General features: G+C 68.4%; 1 protein-coding gene across 1 annotated transcript in view; it reads right to left on the bottom strand.

Moving 5' to 3' along the window:
• The window catches only part of LOC142827715 (DNA (cytosine-5)-methyltransferase 3A-like), a 91,035-nt gene extending 69,224 nt beyond the window's left edge, over nucleotides 1-21,811 (bottom strand). Inside the window, exons 1-2 of the mRNA XM_075923205.1 lie at nucleotides 17,590-21,811; nucleotides 3,479-3,654 (exon numbers count right to left, since the gene is read on the bottom strand). Of these exons, the coding sequence (XP_075779320.1) occupies nucleotides 3,479-3,654; nucleotides 17,590-17,632 (219 nt within the window). The 5' untranslated portion in view covers nucleotides 17,633-21,811. The remainder of the gene's footprint in view (nucleotides 1-3,478; nucleotides 3,655-17,589) is intronic.
• Nucleotides 21,812-24,828: the final 3,017 nt, after the last annotated feature.

Below are 24,828 nucleotides of genomic sequence, written 5' to 3'. Positions count from 1 at the left end.
GCGGAGGTGTGCATGGTTCAGGGGTGCGCGCACACACACACACACACACACAACCCCGCGGAGGTGTGCATGGTTCAGGGGTGCGCACTCTTGCAGGGCCAGAGCAGGCCCCATGGAGGTGCTGACCCGGCCCAGGGACGCAGCCCCCCCCCCCGGAGGCCTGTGAGGGGGGCACCGCGGGGGGCAGAGCAGGTGTCGGCAGCGCAGGGCCTGAAATAGCTCAACCCGCTCAATCCCGCTCCGGAGCTCAGGCCCCCCGGCGCCCGGCCAGCCCCCGGGTCGGCCCCCCTCCGCCAGCCCCCCGCCCCTCGCCCCCCATCACAGGCCCGGCCCCCCTCCGCCAGCCCCGCCCCTCGCCCCCCATCACAGGCCCAGCCCCCCTCCGCCAGCCCCGCCCCTCGCCCCCCATCACAGGCCCTGCCCCTCTCCGCCAGCCCCCCGCCCCTCACCCCCATCACAGGCCCGGCCCCCTCTCCGCCAGCCCCGCCCCTCACCCCCCATCACAGGCCCGGCCCCCTCTCCGCCAGCACCCCGCCCCTCACCCCCATCACAGGCCTGGCCCCCTCTCCGCCAGCCCCGCCCCTCCCCCCCCATCACAGGCCCGGCCCCTCTCCGCCAGCCCCCCGCCCCTCACCCCCCATCACAGGCCCGGCCCCCTCTCCGCCAGCCCCCCGCCCCTCACCCCCCATCACAGGCCCGGCCCCCTCTCCGCCAGCCCCGCCCCTCACCCCCCATCACAGGCCCGGCCCCCTCTCCGCCAGCCCCGCCCCTCACCCCCCATCACAGGCCCGGCCCCCTCTCCGCCAGCCCCGCCCCTCACCCCCCATCACAGGCCCGGCCCCTCTCCGCCAGCCCCCCGCCCCTCACCCCCCATCACAGGCCCGGCCCCCTCTCCGCCAGCCCCGCCCCTCGCCCCCCATCACAGGCCCGGCCCCCTCTTCGCCAGCCTTCCGCCCCTCGCCCCCCATCACAGGCCCGGCCCCCCCTCCGCCAGCCCCCCGCCCCTCGCCCCCCATCACAGGCCCGGCCCCCCCTCCGCCAGCCCCCCGCCCCTCGCCCCCCATCACAGGCCCGGCCCCCCCTCCGCCAGCCCCCTGCCCCTCGCCCCCCATCACAGGCCCGGCCCCCCCTCCGCCAGCCCCCCGCCCCTCGCCCCCCATCATAGGCCCGGCCCCCCCTCCACCAGCCCCCCGCCCCTCGCCCCCCATCACAGGCCCGGCCCCCTCTCCGCCAGCCCCCCGCCCCTCATCACAGGTCCAGCTCGACACCCGCGCACCCCCAGCCCCTCCCCCCCCATCACAGGCCCGGCCCCTCTCCGCCAGCCCCGCCCCTCGCCCCCCATCACAGGCCCGGCCCCCTCTTCGCCAGCCTTCCGCCCCTCGCCCCCCATCACAGGCCCGGCCCCCTCTTCGCCAGCCCCCCGCCCCTCGCCCCCCATCACAGGCCCGGCCCCCCCTCCGCCAGCCCCCCGCCCCTCGCCCCCCATCACAGGCCCGGCCCCCCCTCCGCCAGCCCCCCGCCCCTCGCCCCCCATCACAGGCCCGGCCCCCCCTCCGCCAGCCCCCCGCCCCTCGCCCCCCATCACAGGCCCGGCCCCCCCTCCGCCAGCCCCCCGCCCCTCGCCCCCCATCACAGGCTCGGCCCCCCCTCCGCCAGCCCCCCGCCCCTCGCCCCCCATCATAGGCCCGGCCCCCCCTCCGCCAGCCCCCCGCCCCTCGCCCCCCATCACAGGCCCGGCCCCCTCTCCGCCAGCCCCCCGCCCCTCATCACAGGTCCAGCTCGACACCCGCGCACCCCCAGCCCCTCCCCCCCCATCACAGGCCCGGCCCCCTCTCCGCCAGCCCCCCGCCCCTCGCCCCTCATCACAGGTCCAGCTCGACACCCGTGCACCCCCAGCCCCTCCCCCCCCATCACAGGTCCAGCTCGACACCCGCGCACCCTCAGCCCCTCCCCCCCATCACAGGCCCGGCCCCCCCTCCGCCAGCCCCCCGCCCCTCGCCCCCCATCACAGGCCCGGCCCCCTCTCCGCCAGCCCCCCGCCCCTCATCACAGGTCCAGCTCGACACCCGCGCACCCCCAGCCCCTCGCCCCCATCACAGGTCCAGCTCCACACCCGCGCACCCCCAGCCCCTCCCCCCCCATCACAGGTCCAGATCGACACCCGCGCACCCCCAGCCCCTCCTCCCCATCACAGGTCCAGATCGACACCTGCGCACCCCCAGCCCCTCCCCCCCATCACAGGTCCAGATCGACACCCGCGCACCCCCATCCCCTCCCCCCCCATCACAGGTCCAGATCGACACCCGCGCACCCCCAGCCCCTCCCCCCCATCACAGGTCCAGCTCCACACCCGCGCACCCCCAGCCCCTCCCCCCCATCACAGGTCCAGCTCCACACCCGCGCACCCCCAGCCCCTCCCCCCCATCACAGGTCCAGCTCCACACCCGCGCACCCCCAGCCCCTCCCCCCCATCACAGGTCCAGCTCCACACCCGCGCACCCCCAGCCCCTCCCCCCCATCACAGGTCCAGATCGACACCCGCGCACCCCCAGCCCCTCCCCCCATCACAGGTCCAGATCGACACCCGCGCACCCCCAGCCCCTCCCCCCCATCACAGGTCCAGATCGACACCCGTGCACCCCCAGCCCCTCCCCCCCATCACAGGTCCAGATCGACACCCGCGCACCCCCAGCCCCTCCCCCCCCATCACAGGTCCAGCTCCACACCCGCGCACCCCCAGCCCCTCCCCCCCATCACAGGTCCAGATCGACACCCGCGCACCCCCAGCCCCTCCCCCCCCATCACAGGTCCAGCTCCACACCCGCGCACCCCCAGCCCCTCCCCCCCATCACAGGTCCAGATCGACACCCGCGCACCCCCATCCCCTCCCCCCCCATCACAGGTCCAGATCGACACCCGTGCACCCCCATCCCCTCCCCCCCATCACAGGTCCAGATCGACACCCGCGCACCCCCAGCCCCTCCCCCCCATCACGGGTCCAGATCGACACCCGCGCACCCCCAGCCCCTCCCCCCCATCACGGGTCCAGATCGACACCCGCGCACCCCCAGCCCCTCCCCCCCATCACGGGTCCAGATCGACACCCGCGCACCCCCAGCCCCTCCCCCCCATCACGGGTCCAGCTCCACACCCGCGCACCCCCAGCCCCTCCCCCCCATCACAGGTCCAGATCGACACCCGCGCACCCCCAGCCCCTCCCCCCCATCACAGGTCCAGATCGACACCCGTGCACCCCCAGCCCCTCCCCCCCATCACAGGTCCAGATCGACACCCGCGCACCCCCAGCCCCTCCCCCCCATCACGGGTCCAGCTCCACACCCGCGCACCCCCAGCCCCGTCACCCCTGCTGCGGGAAGACGACAACAGCCAGGCAACCCCCGCCCAACCCGCCCCCTCCAGCGGCCCTTCTGCCAGTCAGCAGGAGCTGTGGGGGCAGGACGCGCCCGGCGCCCCTTACCTTGTGCGTGTCGGGCACGTCCCTGTCCGGAGCAGGGCTGCTGGTGTCCCGGGAGCCGCCGGACGGCATGGCGGGAGGGGCAGGCTGGGACCTTTCGCTTTCTGTAGAAACACGCCGAGCTGCAGGGGGCGCCAGGTGAGTCCGGCGCCTGCCCGCCGCTGCCCCCGACCCTCGTCCTGCGGGAAGCACAGAGACGGGCGCGTGAGCCATGGGGGCGCCGCCGCCTCGCCCCGCCAGGGACAATGATTAACACGCCGCAGGCCGGGCAAGCCCCCCGCCCTGCCCCGGGGCAAAGAGCCCGGCCCCGGCACGCCGCCGCTCCCCGCAGGACGGCCACCGCCGCCGCACACCTGTTGCCATGGCAAACGCTGCCTGCGCTCCCCATGGCCGGGCTGCTGTTGCCTTTGGCACGGGAGCTGCAAACCGTTTCTAGAGCTTTCCAGCCGCAGCTCCGGCGCCTTCCCAGCCGGGGGGGCCACGGCTTCCAGCAAACCTCAAACCCGGGCAGCCTCTCCAGCCCCCGCCGCGGCTCCGAGACGGGCCCGGGGCAGCGGGAACCGGCCTCCCTCTCCAGCCCCCGCCGCGGCTCCGAGACGGGCCCGGGGCTACGGGAACCGGCCTCCCCCTCCAGCCCCCGCCGCGGCTCCGAGACGGGCCCGGGGCTACGGGAACCGGCCTCCCCCTCCAGCCCCCGCCGCGGCTCCGAGACGGGCCCGGGGCTACGGGAACCGGCCTCCCCCTCCAGCCCCCGCCGCGGCTCCGAGACGGGCCCGGGGCAGCGGGAACCGGCCTCCCCCTCCAGCCCCCGCCGCGGCTCCGAGACGGGGCTACGGGAACCGGCCTCCCCCTCCAGCCCCCGCCGCGGCTCCGAGACGGGCCCGGGGCAGCGGGAACCGGCCTCCCCCTCCAGCCCCCGCCGCGGCTCCGAGACGGGCCCGGGGCTGCGGGAACCGGCCTCCCCCTCCAGCCCCCGCCGCGGCTCCGAGACGGGCCCGGGGCTGCGGGAACCGGCCTCCCCCTCCAGCCCCCGCCGCGGCTCCGAGACGGGGCTACGGGAACCGGCCTCCCACTCCAGACCCCGCCGCGGCTCCGAGACGGGCCCGGGGCTGCGGGAACCGGCCTCCCCCTCCAGCCCCCGCCGCGGCTCCGAGACGGGCCCGGGGCTACGGGAACCGGCCTCCCCCTCCAGCCCCCGCCGCGGCTCCGAGACGGGCCCGGGGCAGCGGGAACCGGCCTCCCCCTCCAGCCCCCGCCGCGGCTCCGAGACGGGCCCGGGGCAGCGGGAACCGGCCTCCCCCTCCAGCCCCCGCCGCGGCTCCGAGACGGGCCCGGGGCAGCGGGAACCGGCCTCCCCCTCCAGCCCCCGCCGCGGCTCCGAGACGGGCCCGGGGCTGCGGGAACCGGCCTCCCCCTCCAGCCCCCGCCGCGGCTCCGGGACGGGCCCGGGGCTTCGGGAACCGGCCTCCCCCTCCAGCCCCCGCCGCGGCTCCGAGACGGGCCCGGGGCTGCGGGAACCGGCCTCCCCCTCCAGCCCCCGCCGCGGCTCCGAGACGGGCCCGGGGCTACGGGAACCGGCCTCCCCCTCCAGCCCCCGCCGCGGCTCCGAGACGGGCCCGGGGCTCCGGGAACCGGCCTCCCCTTCTCCAGCCCCCGCTCTATGCGAGGCCAGAGCCGCGTGCCCCCCTTCGTATCCCCCCATCTTCCCCTCCGCGCCCCTCCCCAGCCTCCCCGTGCCCCCCCATCTTCCCCTCTGCACCCCTCCCCAGCCTCCCCTCCCCGTACCCCCATCTACCCCTCCGCACCCCTCCCCAGCCTCCCCTCCCCGTGCCCCCATCTTCCCCTCCGTGCCCCTCCCCAGCCTCCCCGTTCCCCCCATCTTCCCCTCTGCACCCCTCCCCAGCCTCCCCCTGCCCCCCATCTTCCCCTCCGCACCCCTCCCCAGCCTCCCCGTGCCCCCCCATCTTCCCCTCTGCACCCCTCCCCAGCCTCCCCTCCCCATGCCCCCATCTTCCCCTCCGCGCCCCTCCCCAGCCTCCCCCTGCCCCACATCTTCCCCTCCGCGCCCCTCCCCAGCCTCCCCTCCCCATGCCCCCATCTTCCCCTCCGCGCCCCTCCCCAGCCTCCCCCTGCCCCCCATCTTCCCCTCCGCGCCCCTCCCCAGCCTCCCCTCTCCGTGCCCCCATCTTCCCCTTTGTGCCCTTCCCCAGCCTCCCCTCCCCGTGCCCCCCCATCTTCCCCTCCGCACCCCTCCCCAGCCTCCCCTCCCCATACCCCCCACCCACCCTCTCCCTCCCTGTGCCCCCCCTCAGGGTCCCCCACCCAGCCCCTCCCTTCTTGTGACCCCCTCAGCTTCTCCCTCCCTGCGCCCCCTCCCCCCCACAGCCATGTTAACCCCCTGCCCGATCTCCCCGACGTCCCAACATGCCAGCCCAGCCAGCAGCTCCCGCTCTGTCACCGAGGGGTCCAACCCCTCCACTCACTGAAGGTCTCACCAGAGCCTCCTTCAACCTTCTCTTGTGGGCCATTCCCAGGCGCTGCCCCTTCCTCCCCCACTGCGCCCGCACGGCTGCTTCTCACACTCCTGAGTGACCCGCTATCCAGCTGGGCCTGGGTGGTCCCCGAACACCCTTCCGGCCTCTCGCCGTTCCAGCTCCCTGCATCTCAGAGGCCTGGAGTCCTCAACCCCTTGCTACTCCGCACGTGGGCGCTCACGATACCGCAGGGGGTGGCACTGAGCGGATCCAGAGTGGCTCTGGGGGTGCGGGGGAGGGCACAGGTGGCGTTCTCGGTCCCTCCTGTCAGAGGTCGGGGGCCAGGCAGACACGGGGACATCCTGGAGGGGAATGCCTGGCTGCAAGATGGGGTTGCCAGGAGGGCTTTGGCTGCTCCGAGAAGGGCTGCTAGGCAGGATGGGTTCACCTGTCGAGGAAGGGGGCGACCGACCGTGTTTGGATGCAGACTGGCTAACCTAGTGAGGAGGCTTTAAACTAGGCTCGACGGGGCAGGCGACCAAAGCCCACAGGTAAGTGAGGAACGTGGACACTGGGAGATGGGCCGGAAATGGGAGGGAGCGTGGGCTAGAATGGCAGAGAAAAAGAAGAGACAAGGTAGAAGTGGGAGGCAAGATCAACTCAGTATCTTAGATGCCTGTAATCAAATGCAAGGAGTATGAGGCAGGAGTATGGGGAATAAGCAGGAAGAACTCAAAGAAACACAACTATGACATCGCTGGGATCACAGAGACTTGGTGGGATAATCCACACGACTGGATTATTGGTATAGAAAGGTACAGCTTGCTCAGGAAGGATGGGCAGGGAAAAATGGGAGGTGGTGTTGTCTTATATATTAAAAATGTCCACACTTGGACTGAGGTGGAGATGGACGTAGGAGACATGTTGAGAGTCTCTGGATTAGGCTAAAAGGGGTAAAAAACAAGGGTGATGTCATGCTCAGGGTATACTACAGGCCACCTACCCAGGCAGAAGAGGTGGATGAGGCTTTTTTTAAACAACTCACAAAATCATCCAAAGTGCAGGATTTGCTGGTGATGGGGGACTTCAACTATCCAGACATTTGTTGGGAAACTAACACAGTGAAGCACAGATAATCCAGTAAGTTCTTGGACTGCACTGGAGACAACTTTTTATTTCAGAAGGTTGAGAAAGCTATTGGGGGAAGCTGTTCTAGATTTGATTTTTAGAAATAGGGAGGAACTGCTTGAGAATTTGAAAGTGGAAGGCAGCTTGGGTGAAAGTGATCATGAAATCATCGAGTTCATGATTCTAAGGAATGGTAGAAGGGAGAACAGCAAAATAGACAATGGATTTCAGGAGGCAGATTTGGTAAACTCAGAGAGCTGGTAGGTAAGGTCCCATGGGAAGCAAGACTAAGAGGAAAAACAACCGAAGAGAGTTGGCAGTTTTTCAAGGGACATTATTAAAGGCCCAAAGGCAACTATTCCACTGCATAGGACGGATAGAAAGTATGGCAAGAGACCACCCTGGATCCACCAGGAGATCTTGCACGATCTAAATATCAAAAAGGAGTCGTATAAAAAGTGGAAACTAGGTCAGAATTACAAAGGATGAATATAAACAAACAACACAGATATGCAGGGGCAAGGTTAGAAAGGCAAAGGCACAAAACGAGCTCAATCTAGCAACAGACATAAAGGGAAACAAGACGATATTCTATAAATATATTAGAAGCAAGAGGAAGACCAAGGACAGGGAAGGCCCATTGCTCAGTGAGGAGGGAGAAACAGTAACAGGAAACTTGGAAATGGCAGAGGTGCTTAACAACTTCTTTGTTTCGGTCTTCACCGAGAAGTCTGATGGTGAAGGATGCCTGACAGTGACTGCTAGTGGGAAGGGGGGAGGTTTAGAAGATAAAATTAAGAAAGAACAAGTTAAAATTACTTAGGAAAGTTAGATGTCTGCAAGTCACCAGGGCCTCATGAAATGCATCCTAGAATACTCCAGGAGCTGAGAGAGGAGGTATCTGAGCCTTTAGCTATCATCTTTGAAAAATTATAGAAGACGGGAGAGATTCCAGAAAACTGGAAAAGGGCAAATCAGGTGCCCATCTATAAAAAGGGAAATAAGAACAGCCCAGGAAACTACAGACCAGTTAGTTTAACTTCTGTGCCAGGGAAGACAATGGAGCAAATAATTAAGGAAGAAAATAAGGTGCTAGGTAACAGCCAGCATGGATTTGTACAGAACAAATTATGTCAAACCAAGCCGGTAGCTTTCTTTGATAGGAGAACGAGTCTTGTGGATAAGGGGGAAGAAGTAGAAGTGGTATACCTAGACGTTAAGAAGACATTTGATACGGTCTCACATGACGTTAAGGCGGGTGCATAACTGGTTGGACAATAACTACTCTCTGGGAATAGTTAACAGTTCACAATCCTGCTGGAAGGGCATAACCAGTGGGGTTCCGCAGGGCTCTGTTTTGAGACCAGTTCTGTTCAATCTCTTCATCAACGATTTAGATGATGGCAGAGAGAGGACGCTTATTAAGTCTGCAGAGGATCCCGAGCTGGGAGGGGTTGCAATTGTTTTGAAGAATAGGGTCAGAATTCAAACTGATCCAGACAAACTGGAGAAATGGTCGGAGGTCAATGGGATGAAGTTTAACAAGGACACATGCAAAGTGCCCCACTTAGGAAGGAACAATCCGCGTCTCTCACACTGAATGGGAAGCGACTGTCTAGGCAAGAGCACGGCACAAAGGGATCTAGGGGTCAGAGTGGACAAGTTAAACATGAGTCAACAGTGAGACACTTGCAAGGTAAGCGAACATGGTTCTGGGCGCATGACCAGGGGTGTGGTGAGCCAGACACGAGGAGTCGTTCTCCCGCTCTGCTCTGCGCTGGTCAGGCCTCAGCTGGAGTCTTGGGTCCAGTTCTGGGCTCCACATTTCAAGACAGAGTGGAGAGATTGGAGAGGGGCCAGAGAAGAGCAATGAGAATGACGACAGGTCTGGAGAACATGGGCTAGGAGGGGAGGCTGAAGGAACTGGGCTGGTTTAGTTTGGAAAGGAGCAGGCTGAGAGGGGACATGGTCGTGGTTTTCAAGTACCTAAAAGGGTGTCCCAAGGAGGAGGGAGAAAAGTGGCTCCCCTTGGTCTCTGAGGCCAGGACAAGCAGCAAGGGGCTTAAACTGCAGCAGGGGAGGTTGAGGTTGGACATGAGGGAAAACTTTCTGTCGGGGGGGGGGGGGGGGTCAAACACTGGAAGAAGTTGCCCAGGGAGGTTGTGGAATCTCCAACCCTGCAGATATTCAGAGCAGGTTGGACAGACCCCGGTCAGGGACGGGCTAGACCAGTGTTTCCCAATTTTATTTGGCCCCTGAACCCCCTGGGTTGCCTAAAAAAAAGGTCCCGATGCAATTCGTCGAGGGACAAAAAGGCTCTGTCTCTTTAAGAGGGGGTGGGGGGAGCACCAATTGGGAACCACTGGCCAGACGGCGCTGGGTCCTGCCGTGGGGGCAGGGGACTGGGCTCGGTGCCTCTCGAGGGCCCTTCTGTGACTCTAGGATTCTTTCCAAGCCCCCAGACACGCTGGAAGGCGTCACGGCCCCCAGTGCCACAAGAACTGGTTTTCGGCGTCTCAAAGCCAGGGCTGGCCTTCGGGGAGCAAGCGGGCCAGTTACACACAAAGTGGCTTCAGACCCAGGCAGCTGGGCCCCAGCGAGCGCCGCTGGCCCAGCCTCGCAGAACCAGGGTCAGAGGTGCTGCCTGTGAGCCCTGCCTCGGCCCCTCTCCCAGCCTGTTTCTGGGCCCGCTCAGCCACCCTCCTCCCCGTGTCCTTTGTCCCCCGGCCAGAGCCCCCCAGCGAGCCCGCTGGCCCGGCCTCGCAGAACCAGGGTCAGAGGTGCTGCCTGTGAGCCCTGCCTCGGCCCCTCTCCCAGCCTGTTTCTGGGCCCGCTCAGCCACCCTCCTCCCCGGGTCCCTTTGTCCCCCGGCCAGAGCCCCCCAGCGAGCCCGCTGGCCCGGCCTCGCAGAACCAGGGTCAGAGGTGCTGCCTGTGAGCCCTGCCTCGGCCCCTCTCCCAGCCTGTTTCTGGGCCCGCTCAGCCACCCTCCTCCCCGGGTCCCTTTGTCCCCCGGCCAGAGCCCCCCAGCGAGCCCGCTGGCCCGGCCTCGCAGAACCAGGGTCAGAGGTGCTGCCTGTGAGCCCTGCCTCGGCCCCTCTCCCAGCCTGTTTCTGGGCCCGCTCAGCCACCCTCCTCCCCGGGTCCCTTTGTCCCCCGGCCAGAGCCCCCCAGCGAGCCCGCTGGCCCGGCCTCGCAGAACCAGGGTCAGAGGTGCTGCCTGTGAGCCCTGCCTCGGCCCCTCTCCCAGCCTGTTTCTGGGCCCGCTCAGCCACCCTCCTCCCCGGGTCCCTTTGTCCCCCGGCCAGAGCCCCCCAGCGAGCCCGCTGGCCCGGCCTCACAGAACCAGGGTCAGAGGTGCTGCCTCTGAGCCCTGCCTTGGCCCCCCTCCCAGCCTGTTTCTGGGCCCGCTCAGCCACCCTCCTCCCCGGGTCCCTTTGTCCCCCGGCCAGAGCCCCCCAGCGAGCCCGCTGGCCCGGCCTCACAGAACCAGGGTCAGAGGTGCTGCCTCTGAGCCCTGCCTCGGCCCCTCTCCCAGCCTGTTTCTGGGCCCGCTCAGCCACCCTCCTCCCCGTGTCCTTTGTCCCCCGGCCAGAGCCCCCCAGCGAGCCCGCTGGCCCGGCCTCACAGAACCAGGGTCAGAGGTGCTGCCTCTGAGCCCTGCCTTGGCCCCCCTCCCAGCCTGTTTCTGGGCCCGCTCAGCCACCCTCCTCCCCGTGTCCTTTGTCCCCCGGCCAGAGCCCCCCAGCGAGCCCGCTGGCCCGGCCTCGCAGAACCAGGGTCAGAGGTGCTGCCTGTGAGCCCTGCCTCGGCCCCTCTCCCAGCCTGTTTCTGGGCCCGCTCAGCCACCCTCCTCCCCGTGTCCTTTGTCCCCCAGCCAGAGCCCCCCAGCGAGCCCGCTGCCATCGCCAACAGCGGCCCCGCCCCTCTCTCTCCAGCAGCGCCCCTCTGGGGACCCTAGGCCTGCCCCCCAGCCTGCACTGCAAGCCCTGGGAGGCTTGGCGGGAGCAGAGGGAAGGGAACTGTGGGAGCTAAGGGACCAGCTGCCCTTCTGGCTGCAGCCTCGGCAGGCGCAGCGCTGGGCAGGAGGGTGGCGGCAGGGAGAGAACTAGGAGGGAGCGGGGCTGAGAGCGCAGCCTGGCTGGGCACCCATGGGACCAAGGTGTGGCCCCGGGGAGTCGCCACCTGCGGCGGGGGCTGGGCGCACACCCGCAGCCGGTGAGCGATGGGCTGGCGGGCAGGGGCCTCCCCGATGGAGCACCGGAGAGGTGGGAAAGCCAGCGCGGACAAGACCAAAGCCCTTCTCCCCAGCTATCGGCCTGCATGGCTCTCCCCGGCCGAATCCAGGTGCCTTCCTGCCCCTTCCCGGGGGCCCGCACCTCTGCCCTGTCGCTCAGAGCGCCCCGAGGCCCCCCCCGCCGTGCTAGCTGGGCCCTGCCCCCGCTCGCTGCACCTCTGGGCTGCGGGCTCCCCGGGGCGGGGAGCAGCCCCAGTTGCATTCTGGCACCCCTCAGGCTTGCACCCCCCGTGCAATTCAGCTCCTCAGGCGGGTGTCTCCCCCACGCCGGGCTGGCATCTCACGTCCCCCGCCAGGGCCCGTGCAGCCCCTCGCCACACCCGCCCCTAGGGCCCTGCGAGAGCCACTCCCCCCGCTGCAGGGAGCTGGCCCACTAGCAGGCCTCCCAGCCCCCGCCAGGTCGCCCCCAACGTCCCAGAGAAACGGCTCGCTCAGAGCGCGCAGCCCGCTCGGAAAAATCGCCCGTTCCCAGCCCCCGCCAGGTCGCCCCCAACGTCCCAGAGAAACGGCTCGCTCAGAGCGCGCAGCCCGCTCGGAAAAATCGCCCGTTCCCAGCCCCCGCCAGGTCGCCCCCAACGTCCCAGAGAAACGGCTCGCTCAGAGCGCGCAGCCCTGCTCGGAAAAATCGCCCGTTCCCAGCCCCCGCCAGGTCGCCCCCAACGTCCCAGAGAAACGGCTCGCTCAGAGCGCGCAGCCCGCTCGGAAAAATCGCCCGTTCCCAGCCCCCGCCAGGTCGCCCCCAACGTCCCAGAGAAATGGCTCGCTCAGAGCAGGCAGCCCGCTCGGAAAAAACGCCCGTTCCCAGCCCCCGCCAGGTCGCCCCCAACGTCCCAGAGAAACGGCTCGCTCAGAGCGCGCAGCCCCGCTCGGAAAAATCGCCCGTTCCCAGCCCCCGCCAGGTCGCCCCCAACGTCCCAGAGAAACGGCTCGCTCAGAGCGCGCAGCCCGCTCGGAAAAATCGCCCGTTCCCAGCCCCCGCCAGGTCGCCCCCAACGTCCCAGAGAAACGGCTCGCTCAGAGCGCGCAGCCCGCTCGGAAAAATCGCCCGTTCCCAGCCCCCGCCAGGTCGCCCCCAACGTCCCAGAGAAACGGCTCGCTCAGAGCGCGCAGCCCTGCTCGGAAAAATCGCCCGTTCCCAGCCCCCGCCAGGTCGCCCCCAACGTCCCAGAGAAACGGCTCGCTCAGAGCGCGCAGCCCCGCTCGGAAAAAACGCCCGTTCCCAGCCCCCGCCAGGTCGCCCCCAACGTCCCAGAGAAATGGCTCGCTCAGAGCAGGCAGCCCGCTCGGAAAAAACGCCCGTTCCCAGCCCCCGCCAGGTCGCCCCCAACGTCCCAGAGAAACGGCTCGCTCAGAGCGCGCAGCCCCGCTCGGAAAAATCGCCCGTTCCCAGCCCCCGCCAGGTCGCCCCCAACGTCCCAGAGAAACGGCTCGCTCAGAGCGCGCAGGCCCGCTCGGAAAAATCTCCCGTTCCCAGCCCCCACCAGATCGCCCCCAACGTCCCAGAGAAACGGCTCGCTCAGAGCGCACAGCCCCGCTCAGAAAAAACGCCCGTTCCCAGCCCCCGCCAAGTCGCCCCCAACGTCCCAGAGAAACGGCTCGCTCAGAGCGCGCAGCCCGCTCAGAAAAAACGCCCGTTCCCAGCCCCCGCCAGGTCGCCCCCAACGTCCCAGAGAAACGGCTCGCTCAGAGCGCGCAGGCCCGCTCGGAAAAAATGCCAGTTCCCAGCCCCCACCAGGTCGCCCCCAACGTCCCAGAGAAACGGCTCGCTCAGAGCGCGCAGCCCCGCTCAGAAAAAACGCCAGTTCCCAGCCCCCGCCAGGTCGCCCCCAACGTCCCAGAGAAACGGCTCGCTCAGAGCGCACAGCCCCGCTCAGAAAAAACGCCCGTTCCCAGCCCCCGCCAAGTCGCCCCCAACGTCCCAGAGAAACGGCTCGCTCAGAGCGCGCAGCCCGCTCAGAAAAAACGCCCGTTCCCAGCCCCCGCCAGGTCGCCCCCAACGTCCCAGAGAAACGGCTCGCTCAGAGCGCGCAGCCCCGCTCGGAAAAATCTCCCGTTCCCAGCCCCCACCAGATCGCCCCCAACGTCCCAGAGAAACGGCTCGCTCAGAGCGCGCAGGCCCGCTCGGAAAAAACGCCCGTTCCCAGCCCCGAGTCGCTGCCAGCAACATGGGCTCCGAGCGCGCTAAAAATAGCCGGGCTGCGGACGGAACAGCCGGCCGAGGGAGAACGTGCAAGGGGGGGCCCCGGGGAACGAGCCCCCGCTACCCCCTCGAGGGATTCACCCCCCCCTCGGCCCCCGCTACCCCCCTCGAGGGATTCACCCCCCCTCGGCCCCCGCTGCCCCCCTCGAGGGATTCACCCCCCCTCGGCCCCCGCTACCCCCCTCGAGGGATTCACCCCCCCCTCGGCCCCCCGCTGCCCCCCTCGAGGGATTCACCCCCCCGGCCCCCGCTGCCCCCCTCGAGGGATTCACCCCTCCCCCCCTCGGCCCCCGCTGCCCCCTTGAGGGATTCACCCCTCCCCCCCTCGGCCCCCGCTGCCCCCTTGAGGGATTCACCGCCCCCCCCCCTCGGCCCCCGCTGCCCCCTTGAGGGATTCACCGCCCCCCCTCGGCCCCTGCTGCCCCCTTGAGGGATTCACCGCCCCCCCCTTGAGGGATTCACCGCCCCCCCCGGTCCCTGCTGCCCCCTTGAGGGATTCACCGCCCCCCCCTCAGTCCCTGCTGCCCCCTTGAGGGATTCACCGCCCCCCCCTTGAGGAATTCACCGCCCCCCCCTCGGCCCCTGCTGCCCCCTTGAGGGATTCACCGCCCCCCCCCCTCGGCCCCTGCTGCCCCCTTGAGGGATTCACCGCCCCCCCCCCTCGGCCCCCGCTGCCCCCTTGAGGGATTCACCGCCCCCCCCTCGGCCCCCACTGCCCCCTTCGAGGGATTCACCGCCCCCCCTCGGCCCCCGCTGCCCCCTTCGAGGGATTCACCGCCCCCCCTCGGCCCCCGCTGCCCCCTTCGAGGGATTCACCGCCCCCCCTCGGCCCCCGCTGCCCCCTTGAGGGATTCACCGCCCCCCCCCTCGGCCCCCGCTGCCCCCTTGAGGGATTCACCGCCCCCCCCTCGGCCCCCGCTGCCCCCTAGAGGGATTCACCGCCCCCCCCCTCGGCCCCTGCTGCCCGCTTGAGGGATTCACCGCCCCCCCCCCCCTCGGCCCCTGCTGCCCCCTTGAGGGATTCACCGCCCCCCCCCCCTCGGCCCCTGCTGCCCCCTTGAGGGACTCACCGCCCCCCCCTCGGCCCCTGCTGCCCCCTTGAGGGATTCACCGCCCCCCCCCCGGCCCCTGCTGCCCCCTTGAGGGATTCACCGCCCCCCCCCGGCCCCTGCTGCCCCCTTGAGGGATTCACTGCCCCCCCCTTGGCCCCTGCTGCCCCCTTGAGGGATTCACCGCCCCCCCCGGCTCCGGCTGACTTGGAAGGGGAGATGGCCCCTATGCTGTTAAGTGAGCCACTAAGCAGCACCGGCCCCCCAGGCTGCACCCCCCCCCCCGTGCCTCTCCCGCGAGGTCCACGCGACATTCCTTCCCCAGGAGTCTGCAGGGACGCAGGGGAGGCTGCACACGCGCCCGCAGCCCCGCTTCGCCCCAAGCTCACCCGCAGCTGGCTCTCCTGACGGCACCTCCCCGCCCAGGCTGAGCCCTGCCGCAGGTCTCCCAGCCGGATCTCTCAGGGCTCCTCTGCCCGGGCCCTGCTCCTGGCCTGAGCAGCTCAGCTGAAGGCAAGTGAGGAAGAAAACTTCCGGCTCGTCTCAGCGCTTGCCTGGGACCTGCCACTCGCCCCCACTAGCGGCAGAGGCGTTGGGCGTGGGTTCCCTGCGATGAGCCACCCGGCTTTGTCAGGTGCAGGGAGCTCACAGAAACCTCCCCGCATGTGTCACTTCGACGCGTACAGCTCGCCAGCCTCCAGCCTCTGCCGTTCGCCACGGGGCCCCGGTGCGTTGCCAGCCGCACACACTGTGCACACTCGCTGCAGGGCAGGCCCCAGCGCATGGTCACAAATGCCGCACACACACACACACACACGGCAGCCACGCGCGCGCGCGCGCACACAGACACAGCAGCCACGCGCGCGCGCGCACACAGACACAGCAGCCACGCGCGCGCGCGCGCACACAGACACAGACACAGCAGCCACGCGCGCGCGTGCACACAGACACAGCAGCCACGCGCGCGCGCGCACACAGACACAGCAGCCACGCGCGCGCGCGCACACAGACACAGCAGCCACGCGCAGCGCGCGCACACAGACACAGACACAGCAGCCACGCGCGCGCGCGCACACAGACACAGCAGCCACGCGCGCGCGCGCACACAGACACAGCAGCCACGCGCGCGCGCGCACACAGACACAGCAGCCACGCGCGCGCGCGCACACAGACACAGCAGCCACGCGCGCGCGCGCACACAGACACAGCAGCCACGCGCGCGCGCGCACACAGACACAGCACACAGACACAGCAGCCACGCGCGCGCGCGCACACAGACACAGCAGCCACGCGCGCACACAGACACAGCAGCCACGCGCGCGCGCGCACACAGACACAGCACACAGACACAGCAGCCACGCGCGCGCGCGCACACAGACACAGCAGCCACGCGCGCACACAGACACAGCAGCCACGCGCGCACGTGCACACAGACACAGCAGCCACGCGCGCACGTGCACACAGACACAGACACAGCAGCCACGCGCACGCGTGCACACAGACACAGACACAGCAGCCACGCGCGCGCGCGCACACAGACACAGACACAGCAGCCACGCGCGCGCGCGCACACAGACACAGCAGCCACGCGCGCGCGTGCACACAGACACAGCAGCCACGCGCGCGCGTGCACACAGACACAGACACAGCAGCCACGCGCGCGCGCGCACACAGACACAGACACAGCAGCCACGCGCGCGCGCGCACACAGACACAGACACAGCAGCCACGCGCGCGCGCGCACACAGACACAGCAGCCACGCGCGCGCGCGCACACAGACACAGCAGCCACGCGCGCGCACACACACACAGCAGCCACGCGCGCGCGTGCACACACACACAGCAGCCACGCGCGCACGTGCACACACACACAGCAGCCACGCGCGCACGTGCACACAGACACAGACACAGCAGCCACGCGCACGCGTGCACACAGACACAGCAGCCACGCACACGCATGCACACAGACAGCAGCCACGCACACGCATGCACTCAGACAGCAGCCACGCGCGCACGTACACACAGACACAGCAGCCACGCGCGCACGTACACACAGACACACAGCAGCCACGCACACGCATGCACACAGACAGCAGCCACGCACACGCATGCACACAGACACAGCAGCCACGCGCAGGCATGCACACAGACACACACACAGCAGCCACGCACACGCATGCACACAGACACAGCAGCCACGCACACGCATGCACACAGACACACACACAGCAGCCATGCACACGTGTCCACAGACAACAGCCATGCGCGCACATGCACACACACATCAGCTACACATGTGCGCACACAGTAGCCACACACACACACACACACAGCAGCCACGTGTGCACGCATACAGAGCAGTCCCACGCGTGCACACACACACAGAGCAGGGTGCTGCTGCTTGGCTCTGCGGTGCCAGCGCACCGGCCCCCCTACCCACATGACCATGACCCGGAGGTGACCCCCTTCCCCGGATTGCCCCGAGTACTTAAGACGTGAGCTTGGCTTGTGGGTGAAGGACAGCAGCTCTGCTAAGCCAGGGCAAGGCACGGGGGAAGGGCCACTCGCACTCCCCAGGTGGACTTTGCACCTGAACCCACCAGGAGCCTTGCAGGGACTGGGCGGCTCTGCTGGGGAACCTGCCCACCGCACTTTGAACACGACAAGCACTGCAAGGCTGAGTCACGGCCCGTCCCTCCATCCCGACCCCCACCCCAGGGCACTACTTCAGCACTGACTCAGGCACCAGCGACACCCCCAGAGCCACCAGTAGCCACCCAGCAGCGCCCGCAGCACACGGGACTGACTCAGAAAGCTGAGCGCTGACAACCTTGACTCACTGCCACCCCCTCCGGCAGCTCAGCACCGCGCTTTGCAGAGCGCCAGCCCCAGCACGCAACCTCCCCCCACTCGGAGCTGCGGTCACAGCCCCCCCCCCACTGCAATTAGCGCCGCGATGCTGCTAACCAGAGGGTGGCCTTTGGGCAGGGGTAGGGCCACCCGGAACCATTGCTCCCCGCAGAAGGGAAGGGGTGACTAGACCCAGCGGTGCACGCCTCGCTCACTCCAAACGCCCGTGGCCGTATTGTGTTATTCCACATCACGTCTGTGTAGGCAAAGGAGTCAGAATCGCCGCGTGCGTTCGGCGTGGCCCCTCCCAGAGTGCTGGATGAAACCCCATCCTAGCCCCCTGCAAAACCAGCTCAGCAGCTCTGCCAAGCACTGGGGCAGCACGCAGCTCGGGGGACACACCCAAACCCAGGTGTGCTGGAGGAAGAATGGCCGGTTCTCAGCAGGCTGGCTGGGGGCGGCAGCTATGGGCAAGGGCCCCGCTGAAGCAAGAGCGTTTCTGTTCTCCTGGCCTGTAATCCAACTACAGCAGAGCCTCCCCCATACTTGAACCACCAAGGCCTGTCTCTGGGAGCCAGGAGTGCGGGCCCTCGCTACAGGGGGAGAAGGAGTTCTGGAGCCACGGGCACATCCGCTCCCAGCGCAGTGCTGAGTTCCCAGGGCTACTGGAGCACAGAACAGGGCAGGCCACCCCCAGGTGCACAGCACTGCTGAGACCGATCCTGGGATCCCGCACCCAGGGCTGGGAGCTGCTGCTGAACATTGGAGAGAAAGCCGGAAAGAACCACAGAGCTGGCTGGAGGCTTCGAGCACGCCGGCCGGCCAGCGGATCAGCAAGACGCCTGCGGGGCCAGCTGATTCCAGGGTACGGAAGAGCGCCTTCACAGGGAGCAAGTGCGGGACCACGGGGCTCTTCACACTCGCTGAGCAGGGGCAGGGGGCTGGAGCCAAGTGCATTCACAGGAGAAACAAGGCGCTGCCTTCTAGAGGGCGGGGACTGGGGAAGCGGTACATTCCCCACCTCCTGATGGCCGCCAGGCAGATGTCTTTGCCTTTTACCCAAACACAAGTCACTGGGCTCAAAGCAGAGGAGGGTATCTGAGTGAGGTGCAATGGCCAGATAGACTTTAAGGTCAGATCAGTTCACGAGTTTAAGAAGCATTGGCTTCCCATGCTCCGGAAGCCCCCCGGTCCTCGCACACGCACCCCCAAGCCTTCGTGGGCCAGCTGCTACCGGAGTTCCTAGCTAGTAAGCCCAGGAGAACTTCATTGCCAAAGCTAAGCACCCCAAAATCTACAAGAGCATTGGCACCCTTCGCTCCCAACTCCATTTGTGCTCAAGAACACTGCACTCAAGCAGGAAACGTCCCACTACTGACAGGGAACTCAGTCTGTCCCACGCGCCACACGTGGAAAGGAAACACGCTCCTCGGGGTGCTAAAGAGCGTCCGGGCCAGTTCACTGTCCTTCTCAGTTCAACAGTCCGGAGCAGAAAGCAGGGCGCCTCTTCCCCGCGATACACCACGACTGCAGCCAAATCCACTTCCCACCAGTCGCCGTCGCCATCCGAGACTCCCGCGGGAACCCCCACACGAGGGGGCGAGACTCCCGCGGGAACCCCCACACGAGGGGGCGAGACTCCCGCGGGAACCCCCACACGAGGGGGCGAGACTCCCGCGGGAACCCCCACACGAGGGGGCGAGACTCCCGCGGGAACCCCCACACGAGGTTAGAAGAACCCCGATTGCAACAGATGGCAAGGGAAGAGCCAGCTCCCGGTTTGGTGCACGTGAGGGGAGAGGCCAGCACAGAGACCTCAAGTCGCGGGGTGATATTTTTAGGACTCCGCACCATGACTATGGGATTCCCAGAGCCGCTTCCCAGCAGTAGAGACCCAAGGATCCTTGTATTTAGCACCAAAAAGAAAGGCTGCGGTAAGGAACGGGCGGTGCTGTGGGGCAAGGGGTGGTGCCCACCCACAACAATACTCTGCAAAGCAGGATCAAATTAGTGGATTCTGCCAACTTTTTAAACGCAAACATCCCTCCAGCCCGGGGTTCCCTGAGCATGCGGCTAGGAGCGGAACCCTTCTGGCTCTGCTTGCTTCCAACCTACCCAGAGATGCTCTTCAGATACAGAGAGACACGGAGACCATTTAAAGAGCTCAGGAAACATTGTCTGGACTCTAATCCCACGGCCACTCTGCCACAGAGCTGTTTGCAAACCCGCAGTCGAGTGTTCCGGACAGGCAGCCATTATTTCCTAGAGATGTTTGTGGACATTTCATTTTAAGAAAAAAGACTCCCGCTAGGAAGTTTCGAGCTGACTCAGCATGAAAGGCGATTGCATGTGTGAAGAGTTATTGAGAGCAGTTACTTAACACAAAAAGGTCAATTCCTCTCCCATTATTGTCAAGAACTTTGCAGCCACTGGATGGGAAGAACGGGCTTACAGATTTCCAGGCCTTCTCCTCCCATAGGACAGAAGCCTCCCCTCTCTAAACCAGGCAGGCCTGCCCAAGCCTGGCGTTAAAAATACACCCGCGTGCACACGGTGTGCTTTCAAAGGCAGCTCTCCCCCGCTTAGCGCACCGAGCTGCTGACCTCCCGCTTTACTTCTGCAATCATCCACTTAGCAAAGCAATGCAAACAGTCAAACCGATCCAGCGGGGACGCCATTTACACAGCACAAAGGGAAGAAGCGAAGAGGAACTGTGCTAAGAGGAAAATGTCACTTGCCAGCTAGGGAAGTCTAGTGAGAGGAGCATCACTGCACACGTCACGAGCAGATACCAATCTCTCAGGCCTCGCTCGCAAGCCATGCAAAAGCCTCTTTCGACGTTCGCCATCGTACTTACAGAAGGAAACAGGTCAATGGATGGAAAGTAGCACAATCAATACAAGAGGCGAACTTGGCGCCTGTATCTATGAGATCAAACTACCAGCCTCTGATGACCTACAGTCGGAGTCTTTCCTACTCTCGCTGGATAGCCGACGGGCGGAAAAGAAACCAGGCAGTTCTTCGAAGCTCAAAGCCCTGACTCGGTAGAGGGGCTGCGAAGTGGATCTCTAGTGCATGGTCAGGATTCCTGCATGCCAGCACACCCCTTGCACAAGGCTCCTGGGCATTAGACAGCATGTCACCGTGCGCCCTGCCCCGCAGAGCCATCCTTTTGCTGGCTGCATGCGAGACAGGAGGCTCCCCAGGCCGCTCCCAAGTGACAGATGAGCGCGCACACGCAGGTGGGCAGGCCATGCAATGACACTTGTGTGCACAGAACCAGCGTGCCCATCTCAGATGCCAGCCTGCCTTGGAGACCCTCGCTAGGCGGCCTGTTTGGAGGGAGCCGCCAAGCCCGTCACAATACAGGCAGCCCAGCCTGGCTGCGGCTGAAGATGGAAAGGAAGGAGGGAGGCAATTTCTAACTAAAAAGACAAGAGGACTTGGGGGAGCACGGTGCCCCCCCGCCCGCCAGATCCCGGCCCAGAGGCTGGAGAAAAGCGAGCCCCGGGGGGAGGGGAGGGGGCCTGGCTCTCTGCCAGGCCTGGGATGATAAAGCAGCCAAGCAGGCAATGCAGGGAAGAAAGAGGCACAGGCAGGAGGGACGGGAGCCAGTTTTCAGGGCTAATCTGTGGGGCTGATTAAATGGCCCCACGGAGGCACTGGCCCCGCAGTGAGTGTGCGTGTGTGGGGGAGGGGGCCAGCCCCACCAGGCCGCCTCCCTCCCTCCCAAGCCCAGCGGCGATGCCTTGCCCTTCACCCTGCAGAGGCAAAGCGTTCAAGGACACGTCTGCACCCAGCTCGCCCAGGGCCCGGCTGTAGTGGGGGGCTGGGCCCCTCCAGCGCCCGGAGCAGCCTCTGTCCGGCTAACGCTCCCCTGGGCCTGGCTCCGAGCGGAGCCCTCTCCCCCCAGCCCGGCCCCCCCAGGCTCCAGAGCAGGATGCTGCCGGGAGAGCCGGGCACAGGCACCGCAGCCAGCGGCACCTCCGGGCCGAGCCACAGGTGGGGCACGGTGGGACCCGCTCCCCGGGGGGCAGGTCATGCCAGGCTTCCAGTTTCCCTCCCTGCAGCCGGAGGGGCCTGCGGGGGATCAGCGCTCGCCCTGGATCCGTGCCCAGCGCTCCTCCCGCACCAGCCCGCCAGGCGCCCGAGACACGTCCGCAAGGGCGCGGGAAGCAGCGGGCCCCGGGCCCCCCACAGGCCCCCAGCCGGTGCCAGGCTGCCGATGCGGGGCCGGTCTCTCCCCTCCAGCCCCCGCGCCCGGCCCCAGCTGCGGCCAACGCAGGGAGCCGCGCTGCATGCGGCACCCGGGGCAGGCTGGTCCGCAGCCCCAGGGAGTGCGACAAGCGGGGCTGCACCTGGGGGGCAGGCAGCGGGGTGGGGGGCAGTGGGGGAGGGGGTGCGGGGAGCCGCATAGCACAGCGCAGCCAGCGGCGGGGGTACATAGGACAGGCGGGGGGGGTGCACGGTACAGCCAGCGGGGGGGCAGCGGCGGAGTGCGGGGGGGGGGCACAGCACACGCAGAGGGGCAGGCAGCGGGGGGGCGCACAGCACAGCCGGCGGGGGGGGGGTGCGGGGGGGGCCAGCACAGCGGGGGGGGGCGGGGGGCGCTAGGCGGGGGGGCCCAGCACAGCCGGGGGGGCGGGGGGGCGCTAGGCGGGGGGGGGGCCCAGCACAGCCGGCGGGGGGGCGCTAGGCGGGGGGGGGGCCCAGCACAGCCGGCGGGGGGGGGGTGCGGGGGGGGCCAGCACAGCGGGGGGGGCGGGGGGCCCAGCACGGCGGGGGGGGCGCTAGGCGGGGGGGGGCCCAGCACAGCCGGCGGGGGGGGTGCGGGGGGGGGCCAGCACAGCGGGGGGGGGCGGGGGGGCGCTAGGCGGGGGGGCCCAGCACAGCCGGCGGGAGGGTGCGGGGGGGGCCAGCACAGCGGGAGGGCGGGGGGGGGGGCCCAGCACAGCCGGCGGGGGGGGGGCGCTAGGCGGGGGGGGGCCCAGCACGGGCGGGGGGGGGTGCGGGGGGGGGGGGCGCTAGCCGGGGGGGGCTGTGCGGGGCTCTGCCCGCTCCCGTGCCCGGTGCCCGCCCGGCCCTGGCACCGCCCCGCCCGGAGGCGGAGAAGGGAGGCTCGGCCCCCTGGGGCCCGCTCCTACCTCGGCCAGGCCCGGGCCCGGACCTCCCCCGGGAGCCGCCGCGATCCCGCCGCCGCCGCCCGGCCAGGCCTCCTCCCGCAGCTCCGCCGCCTCCACTGCAGCACTCGCCGCAAGCCCGCCGAGAGCCCTGCGCCGCGCGGTCCTAGCGCCCGCCCGCTCCCCGCCCCGGCCCCGCACCTCGCCCGCCCCGGCCCCGGCCCCGCACCCGCACCTCGGGCACCCGCCCCCCGCACCCGCCCGCTCCCCCGCACCCCGCCCGCTCCCCGCCCCGGCCCCGCACCCGCACCTCGGGCACCCGCCCCCCGCACCCGCCCGCTCCCCCGCACCCCGCCCGCTCCCCGCCCCGGCCCCGCACCCGCACCTCGGGCACCCGCCCCCCGCACCTCGCCCGCCCCGGCCCCGGCCCCGCACCCCGCCCGCCCGCTCCCCCGCCCCGGCCCCGCACCCCGCCCGCCCGCTCCCCCGCCCCGGCCCCGCACCCGCACCCCGCCCGCCCCGAGCCCGGCCCCGCACCCGCACCTCGGGCACCCGCCCCCCGCACCCGGCCCCGCACCCGCACCCCGCCCGCTCCCCCGCCCCCGGCCCCGCACCCGCACCTCGGGCACCCGCCCCCCGCACCCGGCCCCGCACCCGCACCCCGCCCGCGCCCCCGGCCCCGCACCCGCACCCCGCCCGCACCTCGCCCGCCCCGGCCCCGGCCCCGGCACCCGCCCCCCGCCCGCCCGCTCCCCCGCCACCGGCCCCCGCACCCCGCCCCCCCGGCCCGCACCCCGGACACCCGCTCCCCCGCCCCGGCCCCGCATCTCGGGCACCCGCACCCCGGACCCCGCCCGCCCCGAGCCCAGGACCCGCATCCCCAGAGCCCCCCTGGCACCCGCCCCCCCGGGAACCCGCACCCCACCCGCCCCGAGCCCAGGACCCGCATCCCCAGAGCCCCCCTGGCACCCGCCCCCCCGGGAACCCGCACCCCACCCGCCCCGAGCCCGGGACCTGCCCGCCACCGGCCCCGGCACCCCCAGCACCCGCACCCCCAACGCCGCCGGGCACCCGCACTCACTGCCCCCCCCTCGGGCGCCCCCACCACAGGCCTGAGGGCCCAGTGACGAGCGGGGGAGGGGCGGAAGGCGCAGTCCCAACTGTCATGGAACTCTCCGGTGCCAGCGTTCCGCCCCTCCCCCGCGGGCCCTGGGAGCACTCGGGGGTCCCCCCCCCGCGGGAAATCAGAGGGGCCCACGGAGCAGCAGAGGGACACCGGGGGCCGATGGGCCGTGTGCCGCAGCCCCGCGGGGGGCCAGTGTCGGGAGGGGCCATGAGTGGGGCGCACGCCCCCCGTGTCTCGGCTGCGGGCCCCGGCGCGCGGCGACTCGCCATGTCAGCCCCCCGCCAGGCGCCGAGGGCTCCCGGGGCCGCGAAAAGGCTGCAGGCTCGGGCTGGCTGGCTGCCTCCCAACACGGACGCACCGGCGGGGTCCCCCACCAGCACCGCCTCGCCGCGCCCCAGAGGCCCACCTAGAGCACCTCACAGCCCCAGCCTGCACATGGCACCCTCTGCCCCCCTTCCACATCTCTGTCCCAGGTCACAAGCCAGACCCCCCGCACACCCATCCCCTGCCCTAGGTCACAACCACCTCCCAGAACCTGCACCCTCTCCGACACCCCTCCCCAGGCCGGCATTCTCTCCTGCACCCATATCCCCCGCCCAGACCCTGCCCCTGATCTCAACTCCCTCCCAGACCCCCCTCCCCCTCCTACACCCTACCCAGAGCTCCCTCCTGCACCCATAGCTCCTCCCAGAACCTGCACCCCCTCCATTAGCATCAGGAAAGAGTTGGCCCTTGACCACTTTCCAAACTCTTGGGCTGCGTCTAGACTGGCAGGATTTTTCACAAATGCTTTTAATGGAAAAGTTTTCTGTTAAAAGCATTTGCGGAAAAGAGCGTCTAGATTGGCACGGACGCTTTTGCACAAATGCACTTTAATGCTCCGAACATGCTCTTTGCTGTTTTGCCTGCCGCGGGGCACAATGCAGCGCATGTTCGGAGCATGTTCGGAGCATTTACTTCTTCCCACAATATAAGAACTAGGGGTCACCAAATGAAATGAATAGGCAGCAGGTTTAAAACAAACAAAAGGAAGTTTTACTTCACTCAGCACACAGTCAACCTGTGGAACTCCTCGCCAGAGGATGTGGTGAAGGCTAGGACTTTAACAGG

The sequence above is a fragment of the Pelodiscus sinensis genome, chromosome 3, assembly GCF_049634645.1.
Source record: "Pelodiscus sinensis isolate JC-2024 chromosome 3, ASM4963464v1, whole genome shotgun sequence".
Classification (NCBI taxonomy): domain Eukaryota; kingdom Metazoa; phylum Chordata; order Testudines; family Trionychidae; genus Pelodiscus; species Pelodiscus sinensis.
The sequence above is the reverse complement of the archived record's forward strand: the minus strand, read 5'-3'. Positions and strand labels throughout refer to the sequence as shown.